The 14,005-nt window shown below is 27.7% G+C and overlaps 3 protein-coding genes across 5 annotated transcripts; 2 read left to right on the top strand and 1 right to left on the bottom strand.

The window, feature by feature from the left end:
- The first annotated feature begins 572 nt into the window (after nucleotides 1-572).
- LOC118066995 (odorant receptor Or1-like) lies at nucleotides 573-5,113 on the top strand. Its single transcript, XM_035083500.1, has 6 exons — nucleotides 573-639; nucleotides 787-931; nucleotides 1,101-1,490; nucleotides 1,576-1,780; nucleotides 4,833-4,988; nucleotides 5,063-5,113. Exons 1-6 carry the CDS (start codon nucleotides 573-575, stop codon nucleotides 5,111-5,113), a joined length of 1,014 nt encoding a protein of 337 aa, XP_034939391.1.
- Nucleotides 5,114-9,216: 4,103 nt separating this feature from the next.
- LOC118066884 (uncharacterized) lies at nucleotides 9,217-10,703 on the bottom strand. The gene is made up of 2 exons (XM_035083271.1): nucleotides 10,134-10,703; nucleotides 9,217-10,069 (listed from the first exon to the last, which is right to left on the bottom strand). Exons 1-2 carry the CDS (start codon nucleotides 10,581-10,583, stop codon nucleotides 9,278-9,280), a joined length of 1,242 nt encoding a protein of 413 aa, XP_034939162.1. The 5' UTR covers nucleotides 10,584-10,703; the 3' UTR covers nucleotides 9,217-9,277.
- Nucleotides 10,704-10,840: 137 nt separating this feature from the next.
- On the top strand, nucleotides 10,841-13,952 carry LOC118066902 (galactoside 2-alpha-L-fucosyltransferase 2-like). Of its 3 annotated transcripts, none has more exons than XM_035083314.1 (4): nucleotides 10,841-10,985; nucleotides 11,117-11,189; nucleotides 11,468-12,105; nucleotides 12,293-13,952. In XM_035083314.1, exons 3-4 carry the CDS (start codon nucleotides 11,642-11,644, stop codon nucleotides 12,831-12,833), a joined length of 1,005 nt encoding a protein of 334 aa, XP_034939205.1. In that variant the 5' UTR covers nucleotides 10,841-10,985; nucleotides 11,117-11,189; nucleotides 11,468-11,641; the 3' UTR covers nucleotides 12,834-13,952. The 3 variants fall into 3 exon arrangements, with proteins under 3 accessions (XP_034939205.1, XP_034939203.1, XP_034939204.1); XM_035083312.1 differs by having other exon boundaries at nucleotides 12,269-13,952; XM_035083313.1 differs by having other exon boundaries at nucleotides 11,453-12,105; nucleotides 12,269-13,952.
- Nucleotides 13,953-14,005: the final 53 nt, after the last annotated feature.

Here is a 14,005-nt window from a genome sequence, read left to right as displayed (position 1 = left end):
AGTACATGATCAAACTTTATTGGTAAATAATAATCAACCATGATCCTTTGAACTTTACAGCGGTAAAAAAGCGAGATAAAAATTAGATAAGTAGTCAAGTCTCAGTGTACATAATAAAAATAAATAAATTTTCCGCATAAATGATATACTATCATATTCTTCACCAACTTCCTTCTTACTTTTCTTTACCTTATGATGTTTCAATATTTTTTCACAATAATTATTTGATACAAAAAATTCCACATATTATTCCAAATCAACTTCAAGAGCTGGTATATTTAAAACGTTTAGTTAAGAAGCTCGACTTGAACTGACGCATTTTCAACCCTACATAAAACCCCTTTGACATATGAATTATCAATAACAGTTATTAGAGGTATATTTTCTGTTCTTACATATTGCTTGCAATTAACATCGACATACTCATTCCAATTATCTGTTATTATGTGACAATTTTCAGATCGATTATTCTTAAACCCTTTATGGAAATGTACAACAGAAAAATTATCAACTTCCTGTTTCACAAATAATCATCAGGTTATTCTACATTGCATTTTAGAAACAGACAAACAATGGATACTTTACCAGAAGCATTTGGTATGCTAAGACTTCTTGGTCTTTGGAAGTCAGATAAATGGAGTATATGGAAGTGTATATTTTATTACTCCTATACATTACTTCTAATTTATAATATCATGTTTTTCACTTTTTCTTCAATAATGGGCTTGATTTTTTTCTCTACTCGTATAATTCATGTAGTTAACGGTTCATCACTCATTTTCACAGTTATTACAGTCATTGGAAAGATGATGAATGTCTTGGGACAAAGACACCAGATTATCGAACTTATGAGAAGTTTAGAAGTGATACAGTTTCAGCCAAAAAATGAAAAAGAACATCAACTGAAAGAGCAATGCATTAAATCGATCAGGTAATTTTATTTAATTATCATCAATTAAAACAAAATAATTTGTGAGAATTAAAAAACTTGGTGCTTTCAAGACTGCGAAACGATTTGTTACTTAGAAAATTTAGTTTATATATATTCTTATCATCATTAAGTAAAATTTTAATTGATGGATTTTTTTTTAATTTATCAGATTTTATACTCACGCATACATAGCATTTGTTGGAATATTAGCTATAGTACATAACTCGCTTGTAATGCTTGAATGCTATAAAAAAGGCTCATTACCTTACAAAGTTTGGTTTCCCTATAATGTATCAAATATATACTTATTTACGTCTTTTCAACAAGTAATTACCATTATCTTTGTTGCTCATATAAATGTAACATATGATACATTACTCTTGGGTATACTTTTCCATATTTGCCTGCAAGTAAATATTCTCAAACATCGGTTCCACGGAATGTTGAACGATTTACAAGGCATTTTATCGCTCAAAGGCGACATGAATTCTGAAGAATATAGGACACTAGAGAAAACACTTATCACTGAATATGTAATGTACCAGAATGCTATTTTCAAGTGGGTTTTACTAAGCTATTGAGATAAATATTTCATATTGCAACACAAATTTTTACTAATCATAACCCTTGTTTATTTTTTGTAGACTTGTAGAAAATTTAACAGACATTTTTTCACTAACGATGTTTCTTCAATTTGGATTAAGTGCATTAATTCTCTGCACCAGCATCTACGCTTTAGCTCAGACATCAATATTTTCACCAGAATTTATTGGTTGTACTGTGTATATTGTATGCATGATCTCACATATATTTTTACCATGTCTCATTGGAAATCAAATGACTCTTGAGGTAAACAGAACGGCTTTAAGTTAGTATCTTTAATGAAATTTGTTACAACAAAAATAGACTTTAAAGAAATTCATTTTGTCCTTAGTTTGCTGATTTAAATAATGCCATGTACAACACCAATTGGTACAATTTGAGTAACAATTTTCAAAAATGTATGAACTTAATCATGATCAAGTCTGCAAAACCGATTAAATTTTCCAGTGGTTATGTTATTTCCTTTTCACTAGAAGCGTTTAAAAGTGTAAGTTAAAGTAACTGTCAACTACACTTCTTCATCAGATTGCTAATTATCTCTCTTTGATCTTCTAGCTATTGAAACTATCTTACTCGCTCTTTAATGTCTTTCAACAATCTTTTTAAATCACAAGAAACCTTTTTCTATATGAATTTTCATACAATAATGTTAAATAATAGCAATATTATTACAAAATGGAATTTTTTTAGAAAAAGTTCAGTATAAAAGAGTGATGGAATGAAATTTTTTTATACTAATATTTTACAAAAACATTTCGTTGTTTCATTCGGTTGTAAACATCGATCATAATTCCTCACGTATGTAAAATGTATATTAATAGCAGCATAAAGCTGGAAAAAAATGCACAAATTACGATATTGTCACCAAAAGAATCTTGGGTATTTTTTCTGTGTCTAATGTCATTTTGTAATCTCTTAAAATCATATCAATAGCCTAAGATATAAAATATGTTTAAGATTAATATTGTCTTTTTTACAATATTAACTTTTATACTTTTTTAATCATTTTATAAACTACTACATGTTTAGTGAATTAATGAAATTTTCTGGTAACTTATCATTTTTAGTAAATAAATTTTTTAAAGATTATCATAATTAATATGACCAATAAAATATGAATTATATGTTACCAACAGCATAAAAATGTTAAGAAATTATTAGCACAACACCAAGTATTGGTATGAAAAATAAAATTACACATATGAATGATCTCCAATGATACTCATGAACACTTCATTAACTTCAGTTTGAGTTTGATAGAAAATTTTTTATTTTATATTGGAAGATATGCTTTCAAGTGTTGTTCTCAAAGGTTTAATTGTAACTGAAGTTTCTTTGGGGTTACACAGATCTCCTATGACGCATGAATAATAAATATCAATGACTGCGAAAATAATTATCGTTTTCGTATTCTTCGCAATTAACATCAAAATTGTCTTTCCAATTATTTGTATTTAAGCAGCAATTTCTAGATCGATTTTATAATCTACCATCCTATTCCTTTCTAAGAATATGACATAAGAAAATTATTATCGTTACACTGTTGTATAACAGTCTGTCATCACAAACTTTATATTGACAAACAATGGAAATACTACCGGAAGCATTTGGTATACTAACACTTCTTGGACTCTGGAAGTCAGAGAAATGGGGATTAATGATATGTTTATTGTACTATTGTTATACATTACTATTAGTTTGTCATATTATATTTTTTATCATCTGTGGAATAATGGGACTAATTTTTTTTGCCACGAATATTATTGACATCATACATGATTCCTCAATTATTTTCACAGCCATTACAGTACTTGCTAAGTTATTGACAGTCATTGGTCGAAGACAGAAAATTATTAATTTAGTAAAAAAATTACAATCATCCAAATTTCAAGTTCAAGATTTTGAAGAGTGGCAACTGAGTGAACAGTGTAAAAAATCTATCAGGTAAATTTTTTGAACAATATTATGATTATTATCGTAAGATAATGTATATTTATTATTATGTTTCATTTTTAATTATTAATATTTGGTTTATAGTATCATAAAATGTTTAAAAAATATTTATAGCCAATAATATTTATGGTATTTCATGTCGCCATCATCATTATAATGACTTTGCTAATAGTTTATATTTCGAGCTGTTCTTGATCATAATTGCTTCATTAAGCATCAAATTGATTCATTCTTTATGATATAAAAAAGTAAAATACAATTGATCTATCATTACTGAAGAAATTAATTTCAATATTGGTTTACTCTTTAGAACTAATCCGCTCAAAATTCATGAATATTTTTCAAAAGAAAACAGATAATAGATAGGAATTGTTCCCTATCTTTCCACACAATTTCACACCACCCCTGGTCATTTGTTTGATCATTTTTCGATCGAACAATTGTCTATAATTACTTTTCAAGCGTAATTGAATTTTTTCATTACCATTTATAACAATAACTCACACAATGTATTAACAAGTAGTTCTGAATGATGACTTTATATTTAACAAATTTATTAGGTTCTACACATTTGCATACATAGCATTTGTTGAATCATCAGTTCTAACAGTTAGCTCTCTCATAATGCTCGAAAGCTATGAAAAAGGTTTACTTCCTTATAAGGCTTGGTTCCCCTACGATATATCAAACATATACTTATTCACATCCTTCCAACAAATAATTACCATCATTTTTGTTGCTAACATGAATGTAACATATGATACATTATTCCTGGGTATAATAGTACACATTTGCCTGCAAGTAAATATTCTTAAACGTCGATTTCGACGAATGCTGAATGATTTGGAAAGAAACTCATTACTTCAAAGTGATAGAAAATTTGAAGAATACGAAAGTTTGGAAAAAAAATTTATTACTGAATACGTAATGTTCCAAAATTCCATATTGAGGTTCGTTAATTCAATCTAATTCATTATATTTATTTTCACTTAATCTTTTTAATCACAAATAACGACTTTTCATGATCAATAACTGTCTTTTTTTTAGCCTTGTAGATGACTTGACTGATATTTTTTCACGAACAATGTTCGTCCAATTTGGATTAAGTGCACTAATTCTCTGCACTAGCATCTACGTTTTATCTCAAACGCCTGCTTTTTCCCCAGAATTCATTGGTTGTGCTGTGTACATCTCTTGCATGATTCTACATATTTTTTTTCCATGTCTAGTTGGCAATCAAATGACTATTGAGGTATTTTGATAATAATAACTAATTTTTGTTGTCCATATTAAGTCTTGTAAGACAAATAGTATTAAAATAATCATTATATCAATTTATTCCTAGTTTTCTGAGCTCAATGATGCTATTTATAGCACCAATTGGTATACACTGAGTAACAACTTTCGAAAATGCATGAACTTAATCATGATTAGATCATCAAAGCCAGTTACATTCTCGAGTGGGTATGTCATTTCTTTATCATTAGGAGCATTCAAAAGTGTAAGTACACATGAATTATTATTGAATTTTATTTTCATAATATTCATAATTTGATTTATTTTTAATTATTTCAGCTGATTAAATTATCTTATTCAATTTATAATGTCTTTCAACAGTCGTCGTAAAACCAGTAAGAAATGAAATAACATTCTTTTCTACTTTTATATGGTCACAATGAAATAATTTTTATAACCAAGTTTTCTATAAGAAATACTACATAATATATTCGATATATAAAAAAAATTATTATTTGGTGTTAAGAAGTGTCATTGGCAACTTACATCATTCACTTGAGTATCTGTTCTATGTCTGAAATTGATTTACAATATAATCAAATTACATTGAGGATGTATACAATGTTATAACCGATTATTATTTTATTGAGACTACCGACTTTTCTTGCTATACGTAAAAAAAACAAAAATTAAAGCTATAGTAGCAATAGAATATTTTTGGTTGTGTGCTATTGAAGGATGTATCTCTTGACTCAACGGTGTCAATATCCCAGAGATATTGACTGACTGATAAACCCCATATTCTCTCTTGTATTTCCTTTGAATATAAAAATTTCAGTCTCACTTGAGACTTTTATTTATTATAAAACATCTTTTTTTTTTTTTTTTTAACGACATATTTACATGTAAAATAAATTATTTTATCATAATAATATACATACATGTTGCAATAAAAGCAAATGACAAAAAAATATCAATAAAAAGTACATTAAATTTTGGTCATTTTAAAAATGGAAATACTTTTAATACGTTTAATTACATCGAGAAATCGTAATTCCTCATTTATCACAGCCGTAAATCAAATTAGAGTTATAAAAGAAAAAATTTAGCAAGCTCTAACCGTTCTCAGGTCACGTACGAGACAAAACATTCGACCAATATGGCGTGGCAATCTTTATTTTTCCTTATTAGTGGATATATCCTACCGACAAGTATTAATATCCCTGAATATCTTGACAGCATCTTTCTAATTGTTGAAAAGAAAAGAATAAAAAAAAAGTCTAAATGAGAGAATTAAAAGAAAGAGTAACATTTATCAACTGTAACTAATTATAAATAACTAAAAGAGGCTGTTAGTCTAAATAATAAGTGCTATAAATAAATAAAAAATGAATTGATATAATGTTTCATAACGGCGGGACACAACGGATTATTAATTAATTAATTTGAATCTCTCATGGAATAGAGTAGTGTAGAGTCACATGAGTCTAGGGAGCAGGGGGAAAAGGGTGAGAGTAAATGAAAATTTGTTACTGCAACACAAACAGAGTAGGTATCTCTAATCTCATAGTATACACATTCGTATGACCCTTAAAATAAATGAACCTTCCATTAAAGCGTCAAAATATTTTATTAAAAATTACAAAATTTTAGCTATAAAAAATGGGCATAAATTTATAAATGCCAATATATTATTTCGTTTTCATTATTTTTTTCTATCAATGCATTCGGTGAGACTCTCGAAACAAATGAAATTCGATTTATGATTCAATTTTCTATCCGTCGTTCCCTTCAACACAAAATTAAACCATTCGTCTTCAGAAAAAATGGCTTCCGGTGAGGATATCTTTACATTTAAAAATTCTATTATTTCATTTTTTTCCTTTTTTTTGAATGAAACTACAATTAATAAATCTTGAAAAAATCGATTTCGTATCAACTAGATGTCGAGAATATATAGATACAATACAGATAGTGATAATAAAAAGCATGCCGAAGTGAAATACAGTGTTGAAAAAAAAAAAAAATTCGGTCGTGGTAATTATTTTCATGCGATTCTTTAATTAACTTGAATTAGAAATTTTTCAAATAGATAACAAATAGTTTATTTTCTGAAAAATATTATTTTAAATCGTTGCAAAAATTCTTTCACTATAAAGTTTTGAAAGTTAAGTATATTTTTATTATTAATATAAATATATAAATAAATTTTTATTCTTTTTTAATGCAGAGAATTGACTTTTGTAATTTTATTGTACGAAAAATATTTTTTTCGTGTATTTATTTGCATCTAGATGCTAGAATGTTTAACACAGTAGTGAACATACTCGTGTGGTCAGCCTGCCGGTGCATAATAAATTCTGTAGAGAAAACCGCAGACACCACTACTGACTACCAACGAAAGCTTAAGAGTCATATGCTAGTCTCACTTTACGATAAAAATAATAATGGTAAATGATGAGAAAATTAAAATAAAATCATATTATTTTGTGAACATACTATTGGCACATTACCACCAAAAAATTGATATCTTATTTGAACTTTTTTTGTCTCACTCGATAACTATGAATTACTATTTTAAGAAAATAAATTTTCCAACGTTAATAAATCATCTTAAGAAATGAAATAAAAATTTTTCATTCTTACAGCTACTATTATTATTATGATTGTAATCATCATTTTGCTGTCACTAGACTGTAATAATATCAAATAATCAAGCTTTCAAACTCAATAATCCAATTTTTAACAGAAGATGAATAAAAAATAAATTTCTTTCAAAAAATGAATTTTTTTAGCAAGTGAATGTCTCGGAGAATTAATATTTGTTGTCTTCAGAGAACGTGAAATGGAAACCATAAAAAGAAAGGGCAAATAATGTTAATGAAAAATAAATAACATGGATATGTCCTTGGAGAAGAACCAACAGAAATGTAAAAATCTAACATATCGATGATAACTACTGTAATTTATAATATCAAAAATGATATATATACATTATTGTTTCAAATATTTTTAAAACATAGTGTGATGTACGTAAAACAGTGGAATATCAAAAGTACTATTTTTGATAATGAAGAAAAAAAATCAAACAAAACTATTTGAAAAGTTTCATTGTTTGATATTGTTCAAATCTTTTGATATATTTTATCTCTCAAGGATCAAAAGACGCTTTACAGATAACTCCAGACGAGGGATGCAATTGACGGCAAATTGATACCTGAACACAAGTTCTCTGAACTTCATCAATCCTCTAGCAGTTTTACAGAACACAAAACTATGAGGATTGTAAGAGTAACTTTGTTAAATGAATACAGGTAGGAAAAATTTTGTTTTCACTGAAGCCAATACCTATAGTGTATAGAATACATAAAATAATAATAATAATAATAATAATAATAATACAAAAGATTCATTGAAACTAGATGAAATAAAAGACAAGCTTTTTTCGTGGCGAAAAAGAATTTTAAACTTTTCTACATTCCTTCTACTAGAAAAAATAAAAATATAATATTTTATAGAATAAAAATCCAGCTTATTTAATCATGAATTATAGTTCAAAACGAATGAATTATTGAAAAAAATTCGGCTTTCTAGTATACATATATACATGTATATATCTAAATATTGAGTACATCAGGTATCTCATATTATGTATGATTTTAAATTGTCACCCAAGCATATTAAAATAAATCACAATATGGGCAAAATAACTTACTTGATTTGGTGAAAATATCTACAAATTTTCATATCTTGTTTGTTTTACATAAACACTTAGTACTGGTAAATAAATTTCATGTTTGCATGCATGTCGTGAATGTTTTTTATAGAAGCGTAACGGATTTCACTCACTACCTTTTCCCTATTAATCACTTAATTTTAAAAAAGTACTTTAATAAACACCTCAAACGTACATAACAATACATATTCGAAAAATTCATTTATTTGTTGTACACAATTAAATTACAAATAGACGCCAGCATCGATCATATCACTTGTTGATGTGCGAATCATAACATGCGCAAAAACGTACGCGCAGCACAATACTGCCGTGTTTTGTTTTTTTGTAAACAGTCGACATCTTTATTAAAAATTTGAAATTAATGTATTTTACCATATTATTCTAATGATGTTCTTGTAATTTTTACTTGCTTTGTAACGTTTTAAAATTAATTATGTTTTATTGGTTATAATAATTATAAATAAATTTTTTTAAGGATTAAAATTTAAAAATATATTATTTATTGACGTAGATTTCTTTGAACTTACAGATAACTTTATGAACAGCAGAAAAAATAACTATTACTAGAAATTATGAATTGACATTAAATAGTGATGGATAAATGTTGAATATAAATTCAACTACTTTCAATTAAACACTTATAAATAAACAAATTTATATGTGTAAATAGACAATTAATAATTTTTAGAAGTTTTTCTTTAGTTAAATGATGTATTAATATGGGCCAAGTAAAAAATTAATCTGTAATACCTTCAGCTATATAAAATTATTTTTTATGTATATATATTCATATATATACAAATAAATATCGAAAATCAATCATCTTTCTTATTGTTAATAATTATTGATATATTAGAACAATTATTGAATATAAGAGTACCATTTTTGGTTCTTAATATATTTCCCTCTAAATTGAATGAATTTGATGTTTTTTCTACATTAATAGAATTCGTACCGTCTTCTAAATTTATAGAACTTGTACTTTCTTCTAAATTAATAGAATTTGTACTTTCTTCCAAATGTAAAGAGTTCAAAGTTCCTGAATGTTCAAAATTCATTGCTAATGGATCAACATCCAAATTGCAAGATGATCCATCACTAATACAATTCATTATCGGTCGGTAAGCACTTTTTTTATTTGAAGGAGAATCTTCGGTACTACTTTTTCTTGGTCTTTTTCTTCCATAATCTTGTGTTACAACCATAAAATCAGAATCTTCATCATCGTCTTCGTCATCATCGAGTACTACTCTACTATGCTTAAAACAATGCCCAGTAAAAGCTTCAGGATTAGGGAGTTTTAAAAATTTTGCAATTTTTTTAGGCATAGTGCTAAATGTATTAACTCCAATAACTTGCTGATAACACCTTCCATTGCTGTACTTAAGGAAAAACCTAGGAGTTTTTACGTCTTTTGGCCTTAAACTCATATATTTCTTAACGATTTCGTAACATTTTTTTTCAACAAAAAATGATCTTCGTCGATTATTTCGCCTTGATGGTATTCTTACTAATAATACAGAATCTTTATCTTCAATGTTATCAACAGTCAAATAACAAAGTTCGTCTCTCTTGCAGGCTCCGGAAACACCAAAAATTAATGCAACCTGTTGAAAAAATTGAGGTTTACTTTTGAAAATTACAAAGAATTATATAATTTTATTAATTTACCTTCATTGCTAAATAAATTTCATCAGGAGCTTCAGCTAAAAATTTCTTAATTTGTTCTGATTTTAAGACTTGTGACTTTTGGCTTGAAAATCCTATTGAACGTACTTTTAAATATGAAAGTAATTTAGTATAAACACCAATGTTTATATTATGATGAGAGTTAATAGTATTTTTCAACATTGAATACATTGCCCATAAAGTTGATGGTTTAAGTTCTTTTCCTAATTGATAAAAATATTCTAACATAATATTTTCTGATATCAACTCAATTTGTTTAGTCTTCATCCATTCTATAAATTTGTTATATGTTGTCATATATTTCTCTTTTGATTTTTTGGGTAATGGCGCCTCAGCATCATTTTTAGTTTCTTCAGAAATTTCTACAAAGTTGCTTTCATATTCTTCACTATCACTCGACTCAATCTCTTCTTTTTCCATATTGATTTCCATTTGTTCGGGACCAGAATTCGTTCAAACTGATATTTCACCAAGAAAATTATATAAATACAAACAAACGGAAATGAAGACCAATATGCACGCAAATGACTTTCTGGAATGAAACAACCATTATTTCACTGTACAATAATCTATACTTTTATGCGCTCTCAAGAAGAAATTATCCCGTCGATAAACTACGTTTTCTATTTTATCTACAGAAAATTATACAGATCGCTTTCTTTGATTTGAACAATTTTGACAGGCGCAACATGAAAACTAAAGCGCTGCGTCATCGTGAATTTCATAAAAAAATCTATAAATACATACACACGTCGTAAAACATCAAGTGACGTCATAAATTACTGATAAAACATTAGATAAGCTTAAGAGTGCATAAAATAGAAAGCATAACAGGTAAGCATATCATTTGGTCTACATGGTTATTTTCATCTATTCTCTTTCAATTAGATAACCATCCTAACCTTTTATAAAGGTTACAACAGAAACATTTAAAAACGATAAATTGAAAATGATGATAATTTCAGAGACGTTCGAGGGTGTCACTATGATTGAACCATCGGCTTGGGGATGAATCTATTAAACAAAAAAGAGATTAAGGTAAATTTAGTTATTGCTTTTGCGTTCATTACAATTTCAGATATTTCATTAGCACCCACACGCTTCATGTAATTTAAACAAAAGTATAAAATATGAAAATTAATTTAGAATATTAATAACGCTAGAAGCACGCGGAAAGCTTAGAGGGGTGCATTCCTTTGATCTTGAAACGAGAAAGTCAATAAAAAGAATTCATTTACCCATCATAATTCATTTTTGTTGTTATTAGTATTCGATAAACCACTGAAAATAATTAAAATTAGTAAATTATTGCTAAGATGATCGTCAAAAGACAAAGGACAAGGCACGCCCGTAGATCCGAAATGCCAGACTAGCTGCGACGGAATCTTAATCACCAGGAAAAAAGCAAACTAGTGCTTTAGTGAGCAAAAGTAGTTGGAAGATAAACTAGAAGTCTTTAAGCGTAAATAAACATAAAAAATAGATAAAAAATGAGTCAAGCACAGCAGCATGTGCTTGCAAGTGCAATAGTTTTGGCTCTAATTGTTGTCTGCGGCATCCACGTCTTCCTCTTTCCTATGTACACATCCAGCCCGCAGATCAGACACACCAAAATAGCAGCATATGAGCAAGCATTGTGTCGGAGTAGCTTCAAACCAACTAAAATACCTATGGAATGGAGAAGTTCCTGTCCAAAGTACGGAATTGTCTCTGCAGCGCAAGGTGGTCGATTAGGAAACCAAATCTGGGAATATGCTTCAGTTTGGGCTACTGCGAGAAGAACTGGTCTTGAGCCGTACATGCCACGCTGCATTTTGAAAACTCTTCAAGAACATTTTGATAAACTGAGCATTCCTCCTCTTAGTTATGTTGGCAGATGTACTCTAGATGTTGGACAAGTTGTTAATTCTATTGGAATGTGGAATAGTACACAACAAAGCATTATTATACCTAGGTAAGAGCTTTTAGAATATTTAAATTAAGAGAATTTTATCAAAAATTTTAAACTTTAATCAATGCTTTTAAGATCTTTTTATAATTTTTAGAAAGCATGGTTTGTCAAATATGCACGAAATAAATTTTACACACATGAGAATAATTATTCTTAATAATAGCAGATTTTCATTTGGTTTATATTTCAGACATGCAGCCTATTGGAGTTTAATTCTAGTGTGGTTAGATGATATCAGAAGAGAATTTATATTCAAGCCTTACTTGAAACAATATGCAGAAACGATCTTAAAAAATGTAGCTAAACGTTTTAATATTATACAGCCAATATACGTTGGAATTCATGTTCGAAGAACGGATTATATAGATTATTTGTGGCAAAAAATGAAAGTCAAACCGGCTCCTCCACGATATTATTTATCAGCGATAGATTATTTTGAAAAAAAATATAATAATGTTATTTTTATCGTCGCCAGTGATAATATTGAATGGTGTAAATACCATCTGAAGAGTAAAAAATACAAAACAGAATTTGTATCGGATACAGAAGCACGAGGGCCTGGTAAAGATCTTGCAGTTTTGGCAGCTTGCAACCATACAATTATCGATTATGGAACTTACGGTTCCTTTGCTGCTATTTTGGCCGCTGGTGAAACGATTGTTTACAATGTCACATCATACTTTTCAACTATGATCGCTGAAGTTTTGCCAAAATGGAGAATCATGAGTTAAATTAATTTTTAATCTCAAGTGATAATTTTTTATGCATTTAACCAAAGATAACAAAAAAAAGTTTATGATAAATGTTTTTTATAAGTTATGTTTTTAAGCCTGGACCACTTGACTACATTATAAATATTTATTTTTTCTACGACTGTGATTTAAAAAAACAATTTTTCAAAAAATTGTTGGGTACTAGAAGAGGAATAAATATTATAAAGAAAAAAAAAATTATTACACAAAAAAATAGCTATTAAAGTAGAGCCAGTTTGATAAGAAGACAAAAGACTAATTTATTTTTATTTATATATTAAAAAATTATTTCTTTTTAATTACTGGCGATTTTTCTCCTGACAAACTTTTTTCAAATAACTCTCATAATGTACAATGATTTCATCTGTGATTCTCTTTCTTATTGTGCCAAAAAGTATCTTCAGATACAAAATAATTCATAAAAATAATGTACTTATAAAAATGTAACATTATAATTATTGAATATACGAATATATTCATAAGTCATTAAGTATGCATAAAAACTGCTAATTGCAGAAATAATACATTTCTTCTTACAAGTTGAAAGTTTCTGCTTTAAACTTATTGGAATCAAAGGAAAGTCATTTAGACAAATAATGATGAATGATTATTATAACAATAATAGTTATTACTATCACTATTATTATGAATAATACCAACAAATACATCATGTAGAAGAAAATAATTATATTCATAAATGTTTTGATGTTCAAAAGTAAAGCCTTGTGACCTGAACATATTTAGACATAAAGTTTATGTAGTTTAAATAAATGAATGTCATTAAAATCTCGAAAAAATTTATAAAACTATTTATGAATCTCATAAATATTTGTGCCTGTTCGACGTTTATATTTAGTCTGAATCAGTAGGCTAGTAAAGTAATGTGAATGAAAAAAATTTAAAGAATATATATAAACTGTTTTATTTATCACTATTCATTGATGATATTGCCAATCAAAATGCCATGAAATTTGGCTTTCGTAAACAAAAATGGAAAGTAAAGACTATGAAAATTTCAGGTACTATTGTAATTTCTTATGTCTATTGTGTGTATTCTCTGTGATAAAAATTTGTCTAATTTTTCAAAAAAAAAAAAAATTTCGGTCTGTTTCTGGGACTTATTTGTTGTACAAAAATTATACCTAACGTAA

Source organism: Chelonus insularis, unplaced genomic scaffold (assembly GCF_013357705.1).
Source record: "Chelonus insularis isolate UGA/USDA-ARS -01 unplaced genomic scaffold, ASM1335770v1 contig_358_pilon, whole genome shotgun sequence".
In the NCBI taxonomy this organism is placed as follows: domain Eukaryota; kingdom Metazoa; phylum Arthropoda; class Insecta; order Hymenoptera; family Braconidae; genus Chelonus; species Chelonus insularis.
The sequence above is the reverse complement of the archived record's forward strand: the minus strand, read 5'-3'. Positions and strand labels throughout refer to the sequence as shown.

What these genes read in the sequence shown, in the direction of transcription:
- LOC118066902 (XM_035083312.1), top strand. Translation starts at nt 11,642, where the DNA reads ATGAGTCAAGCACAGCAGCATGTGCTTGCAAGTGCAATAGTTTTGGCT. An exon ending in CAAAGCATTATTATACCTAG is followed by an intron (nt 12,106 to 12,268) that starts GTAAGAGCTTTT and finishes TAATAATAGCAG; the next exon opens with ATTTTCATTTGGTTTATATT.
- LOC118066884 (XM_035083271.1), bottom strand. Translation starts at nt 10,583, where the DNA reads ATGGAAATCAATATGGAAAAAGAAGAGATTGAGTCGAGTGATAGTGAA. An exon ending in AAATTTATTTAGCAATGAAG is followed by an intron (nt 10,070 to 10,133) that starts GTAAATTAATAA and finishes TTTTTTCAACAG; the next exon opens with GTTGCATTAATTTTTGGTGT.
- LOC118066995 (XM_035083500.1), top strand. Translation starts at nt 573, where the DNA reads ATGGATACTTTACCAGAAGCATTTGGTATGCTAAGACTTCTTGGTCTT. An exon ending in TTGGAAGTCAGATAAATGGA is followed by an intron (nt 640 to 786) that starts GTATATGGAAGT and finishes TCATTTTCACAG; the next exon opens with TTATTACAGTCATTGGAAAG. An exon ending in GAAATCAAATGACTCTTGAG is followed by an intron (nt 1,781 to 4,832) that starts GTAAACAGAACG and finishes ATTTATTCCTAG; the next exon opens with TTTTCTGAGCTCAATGATGC.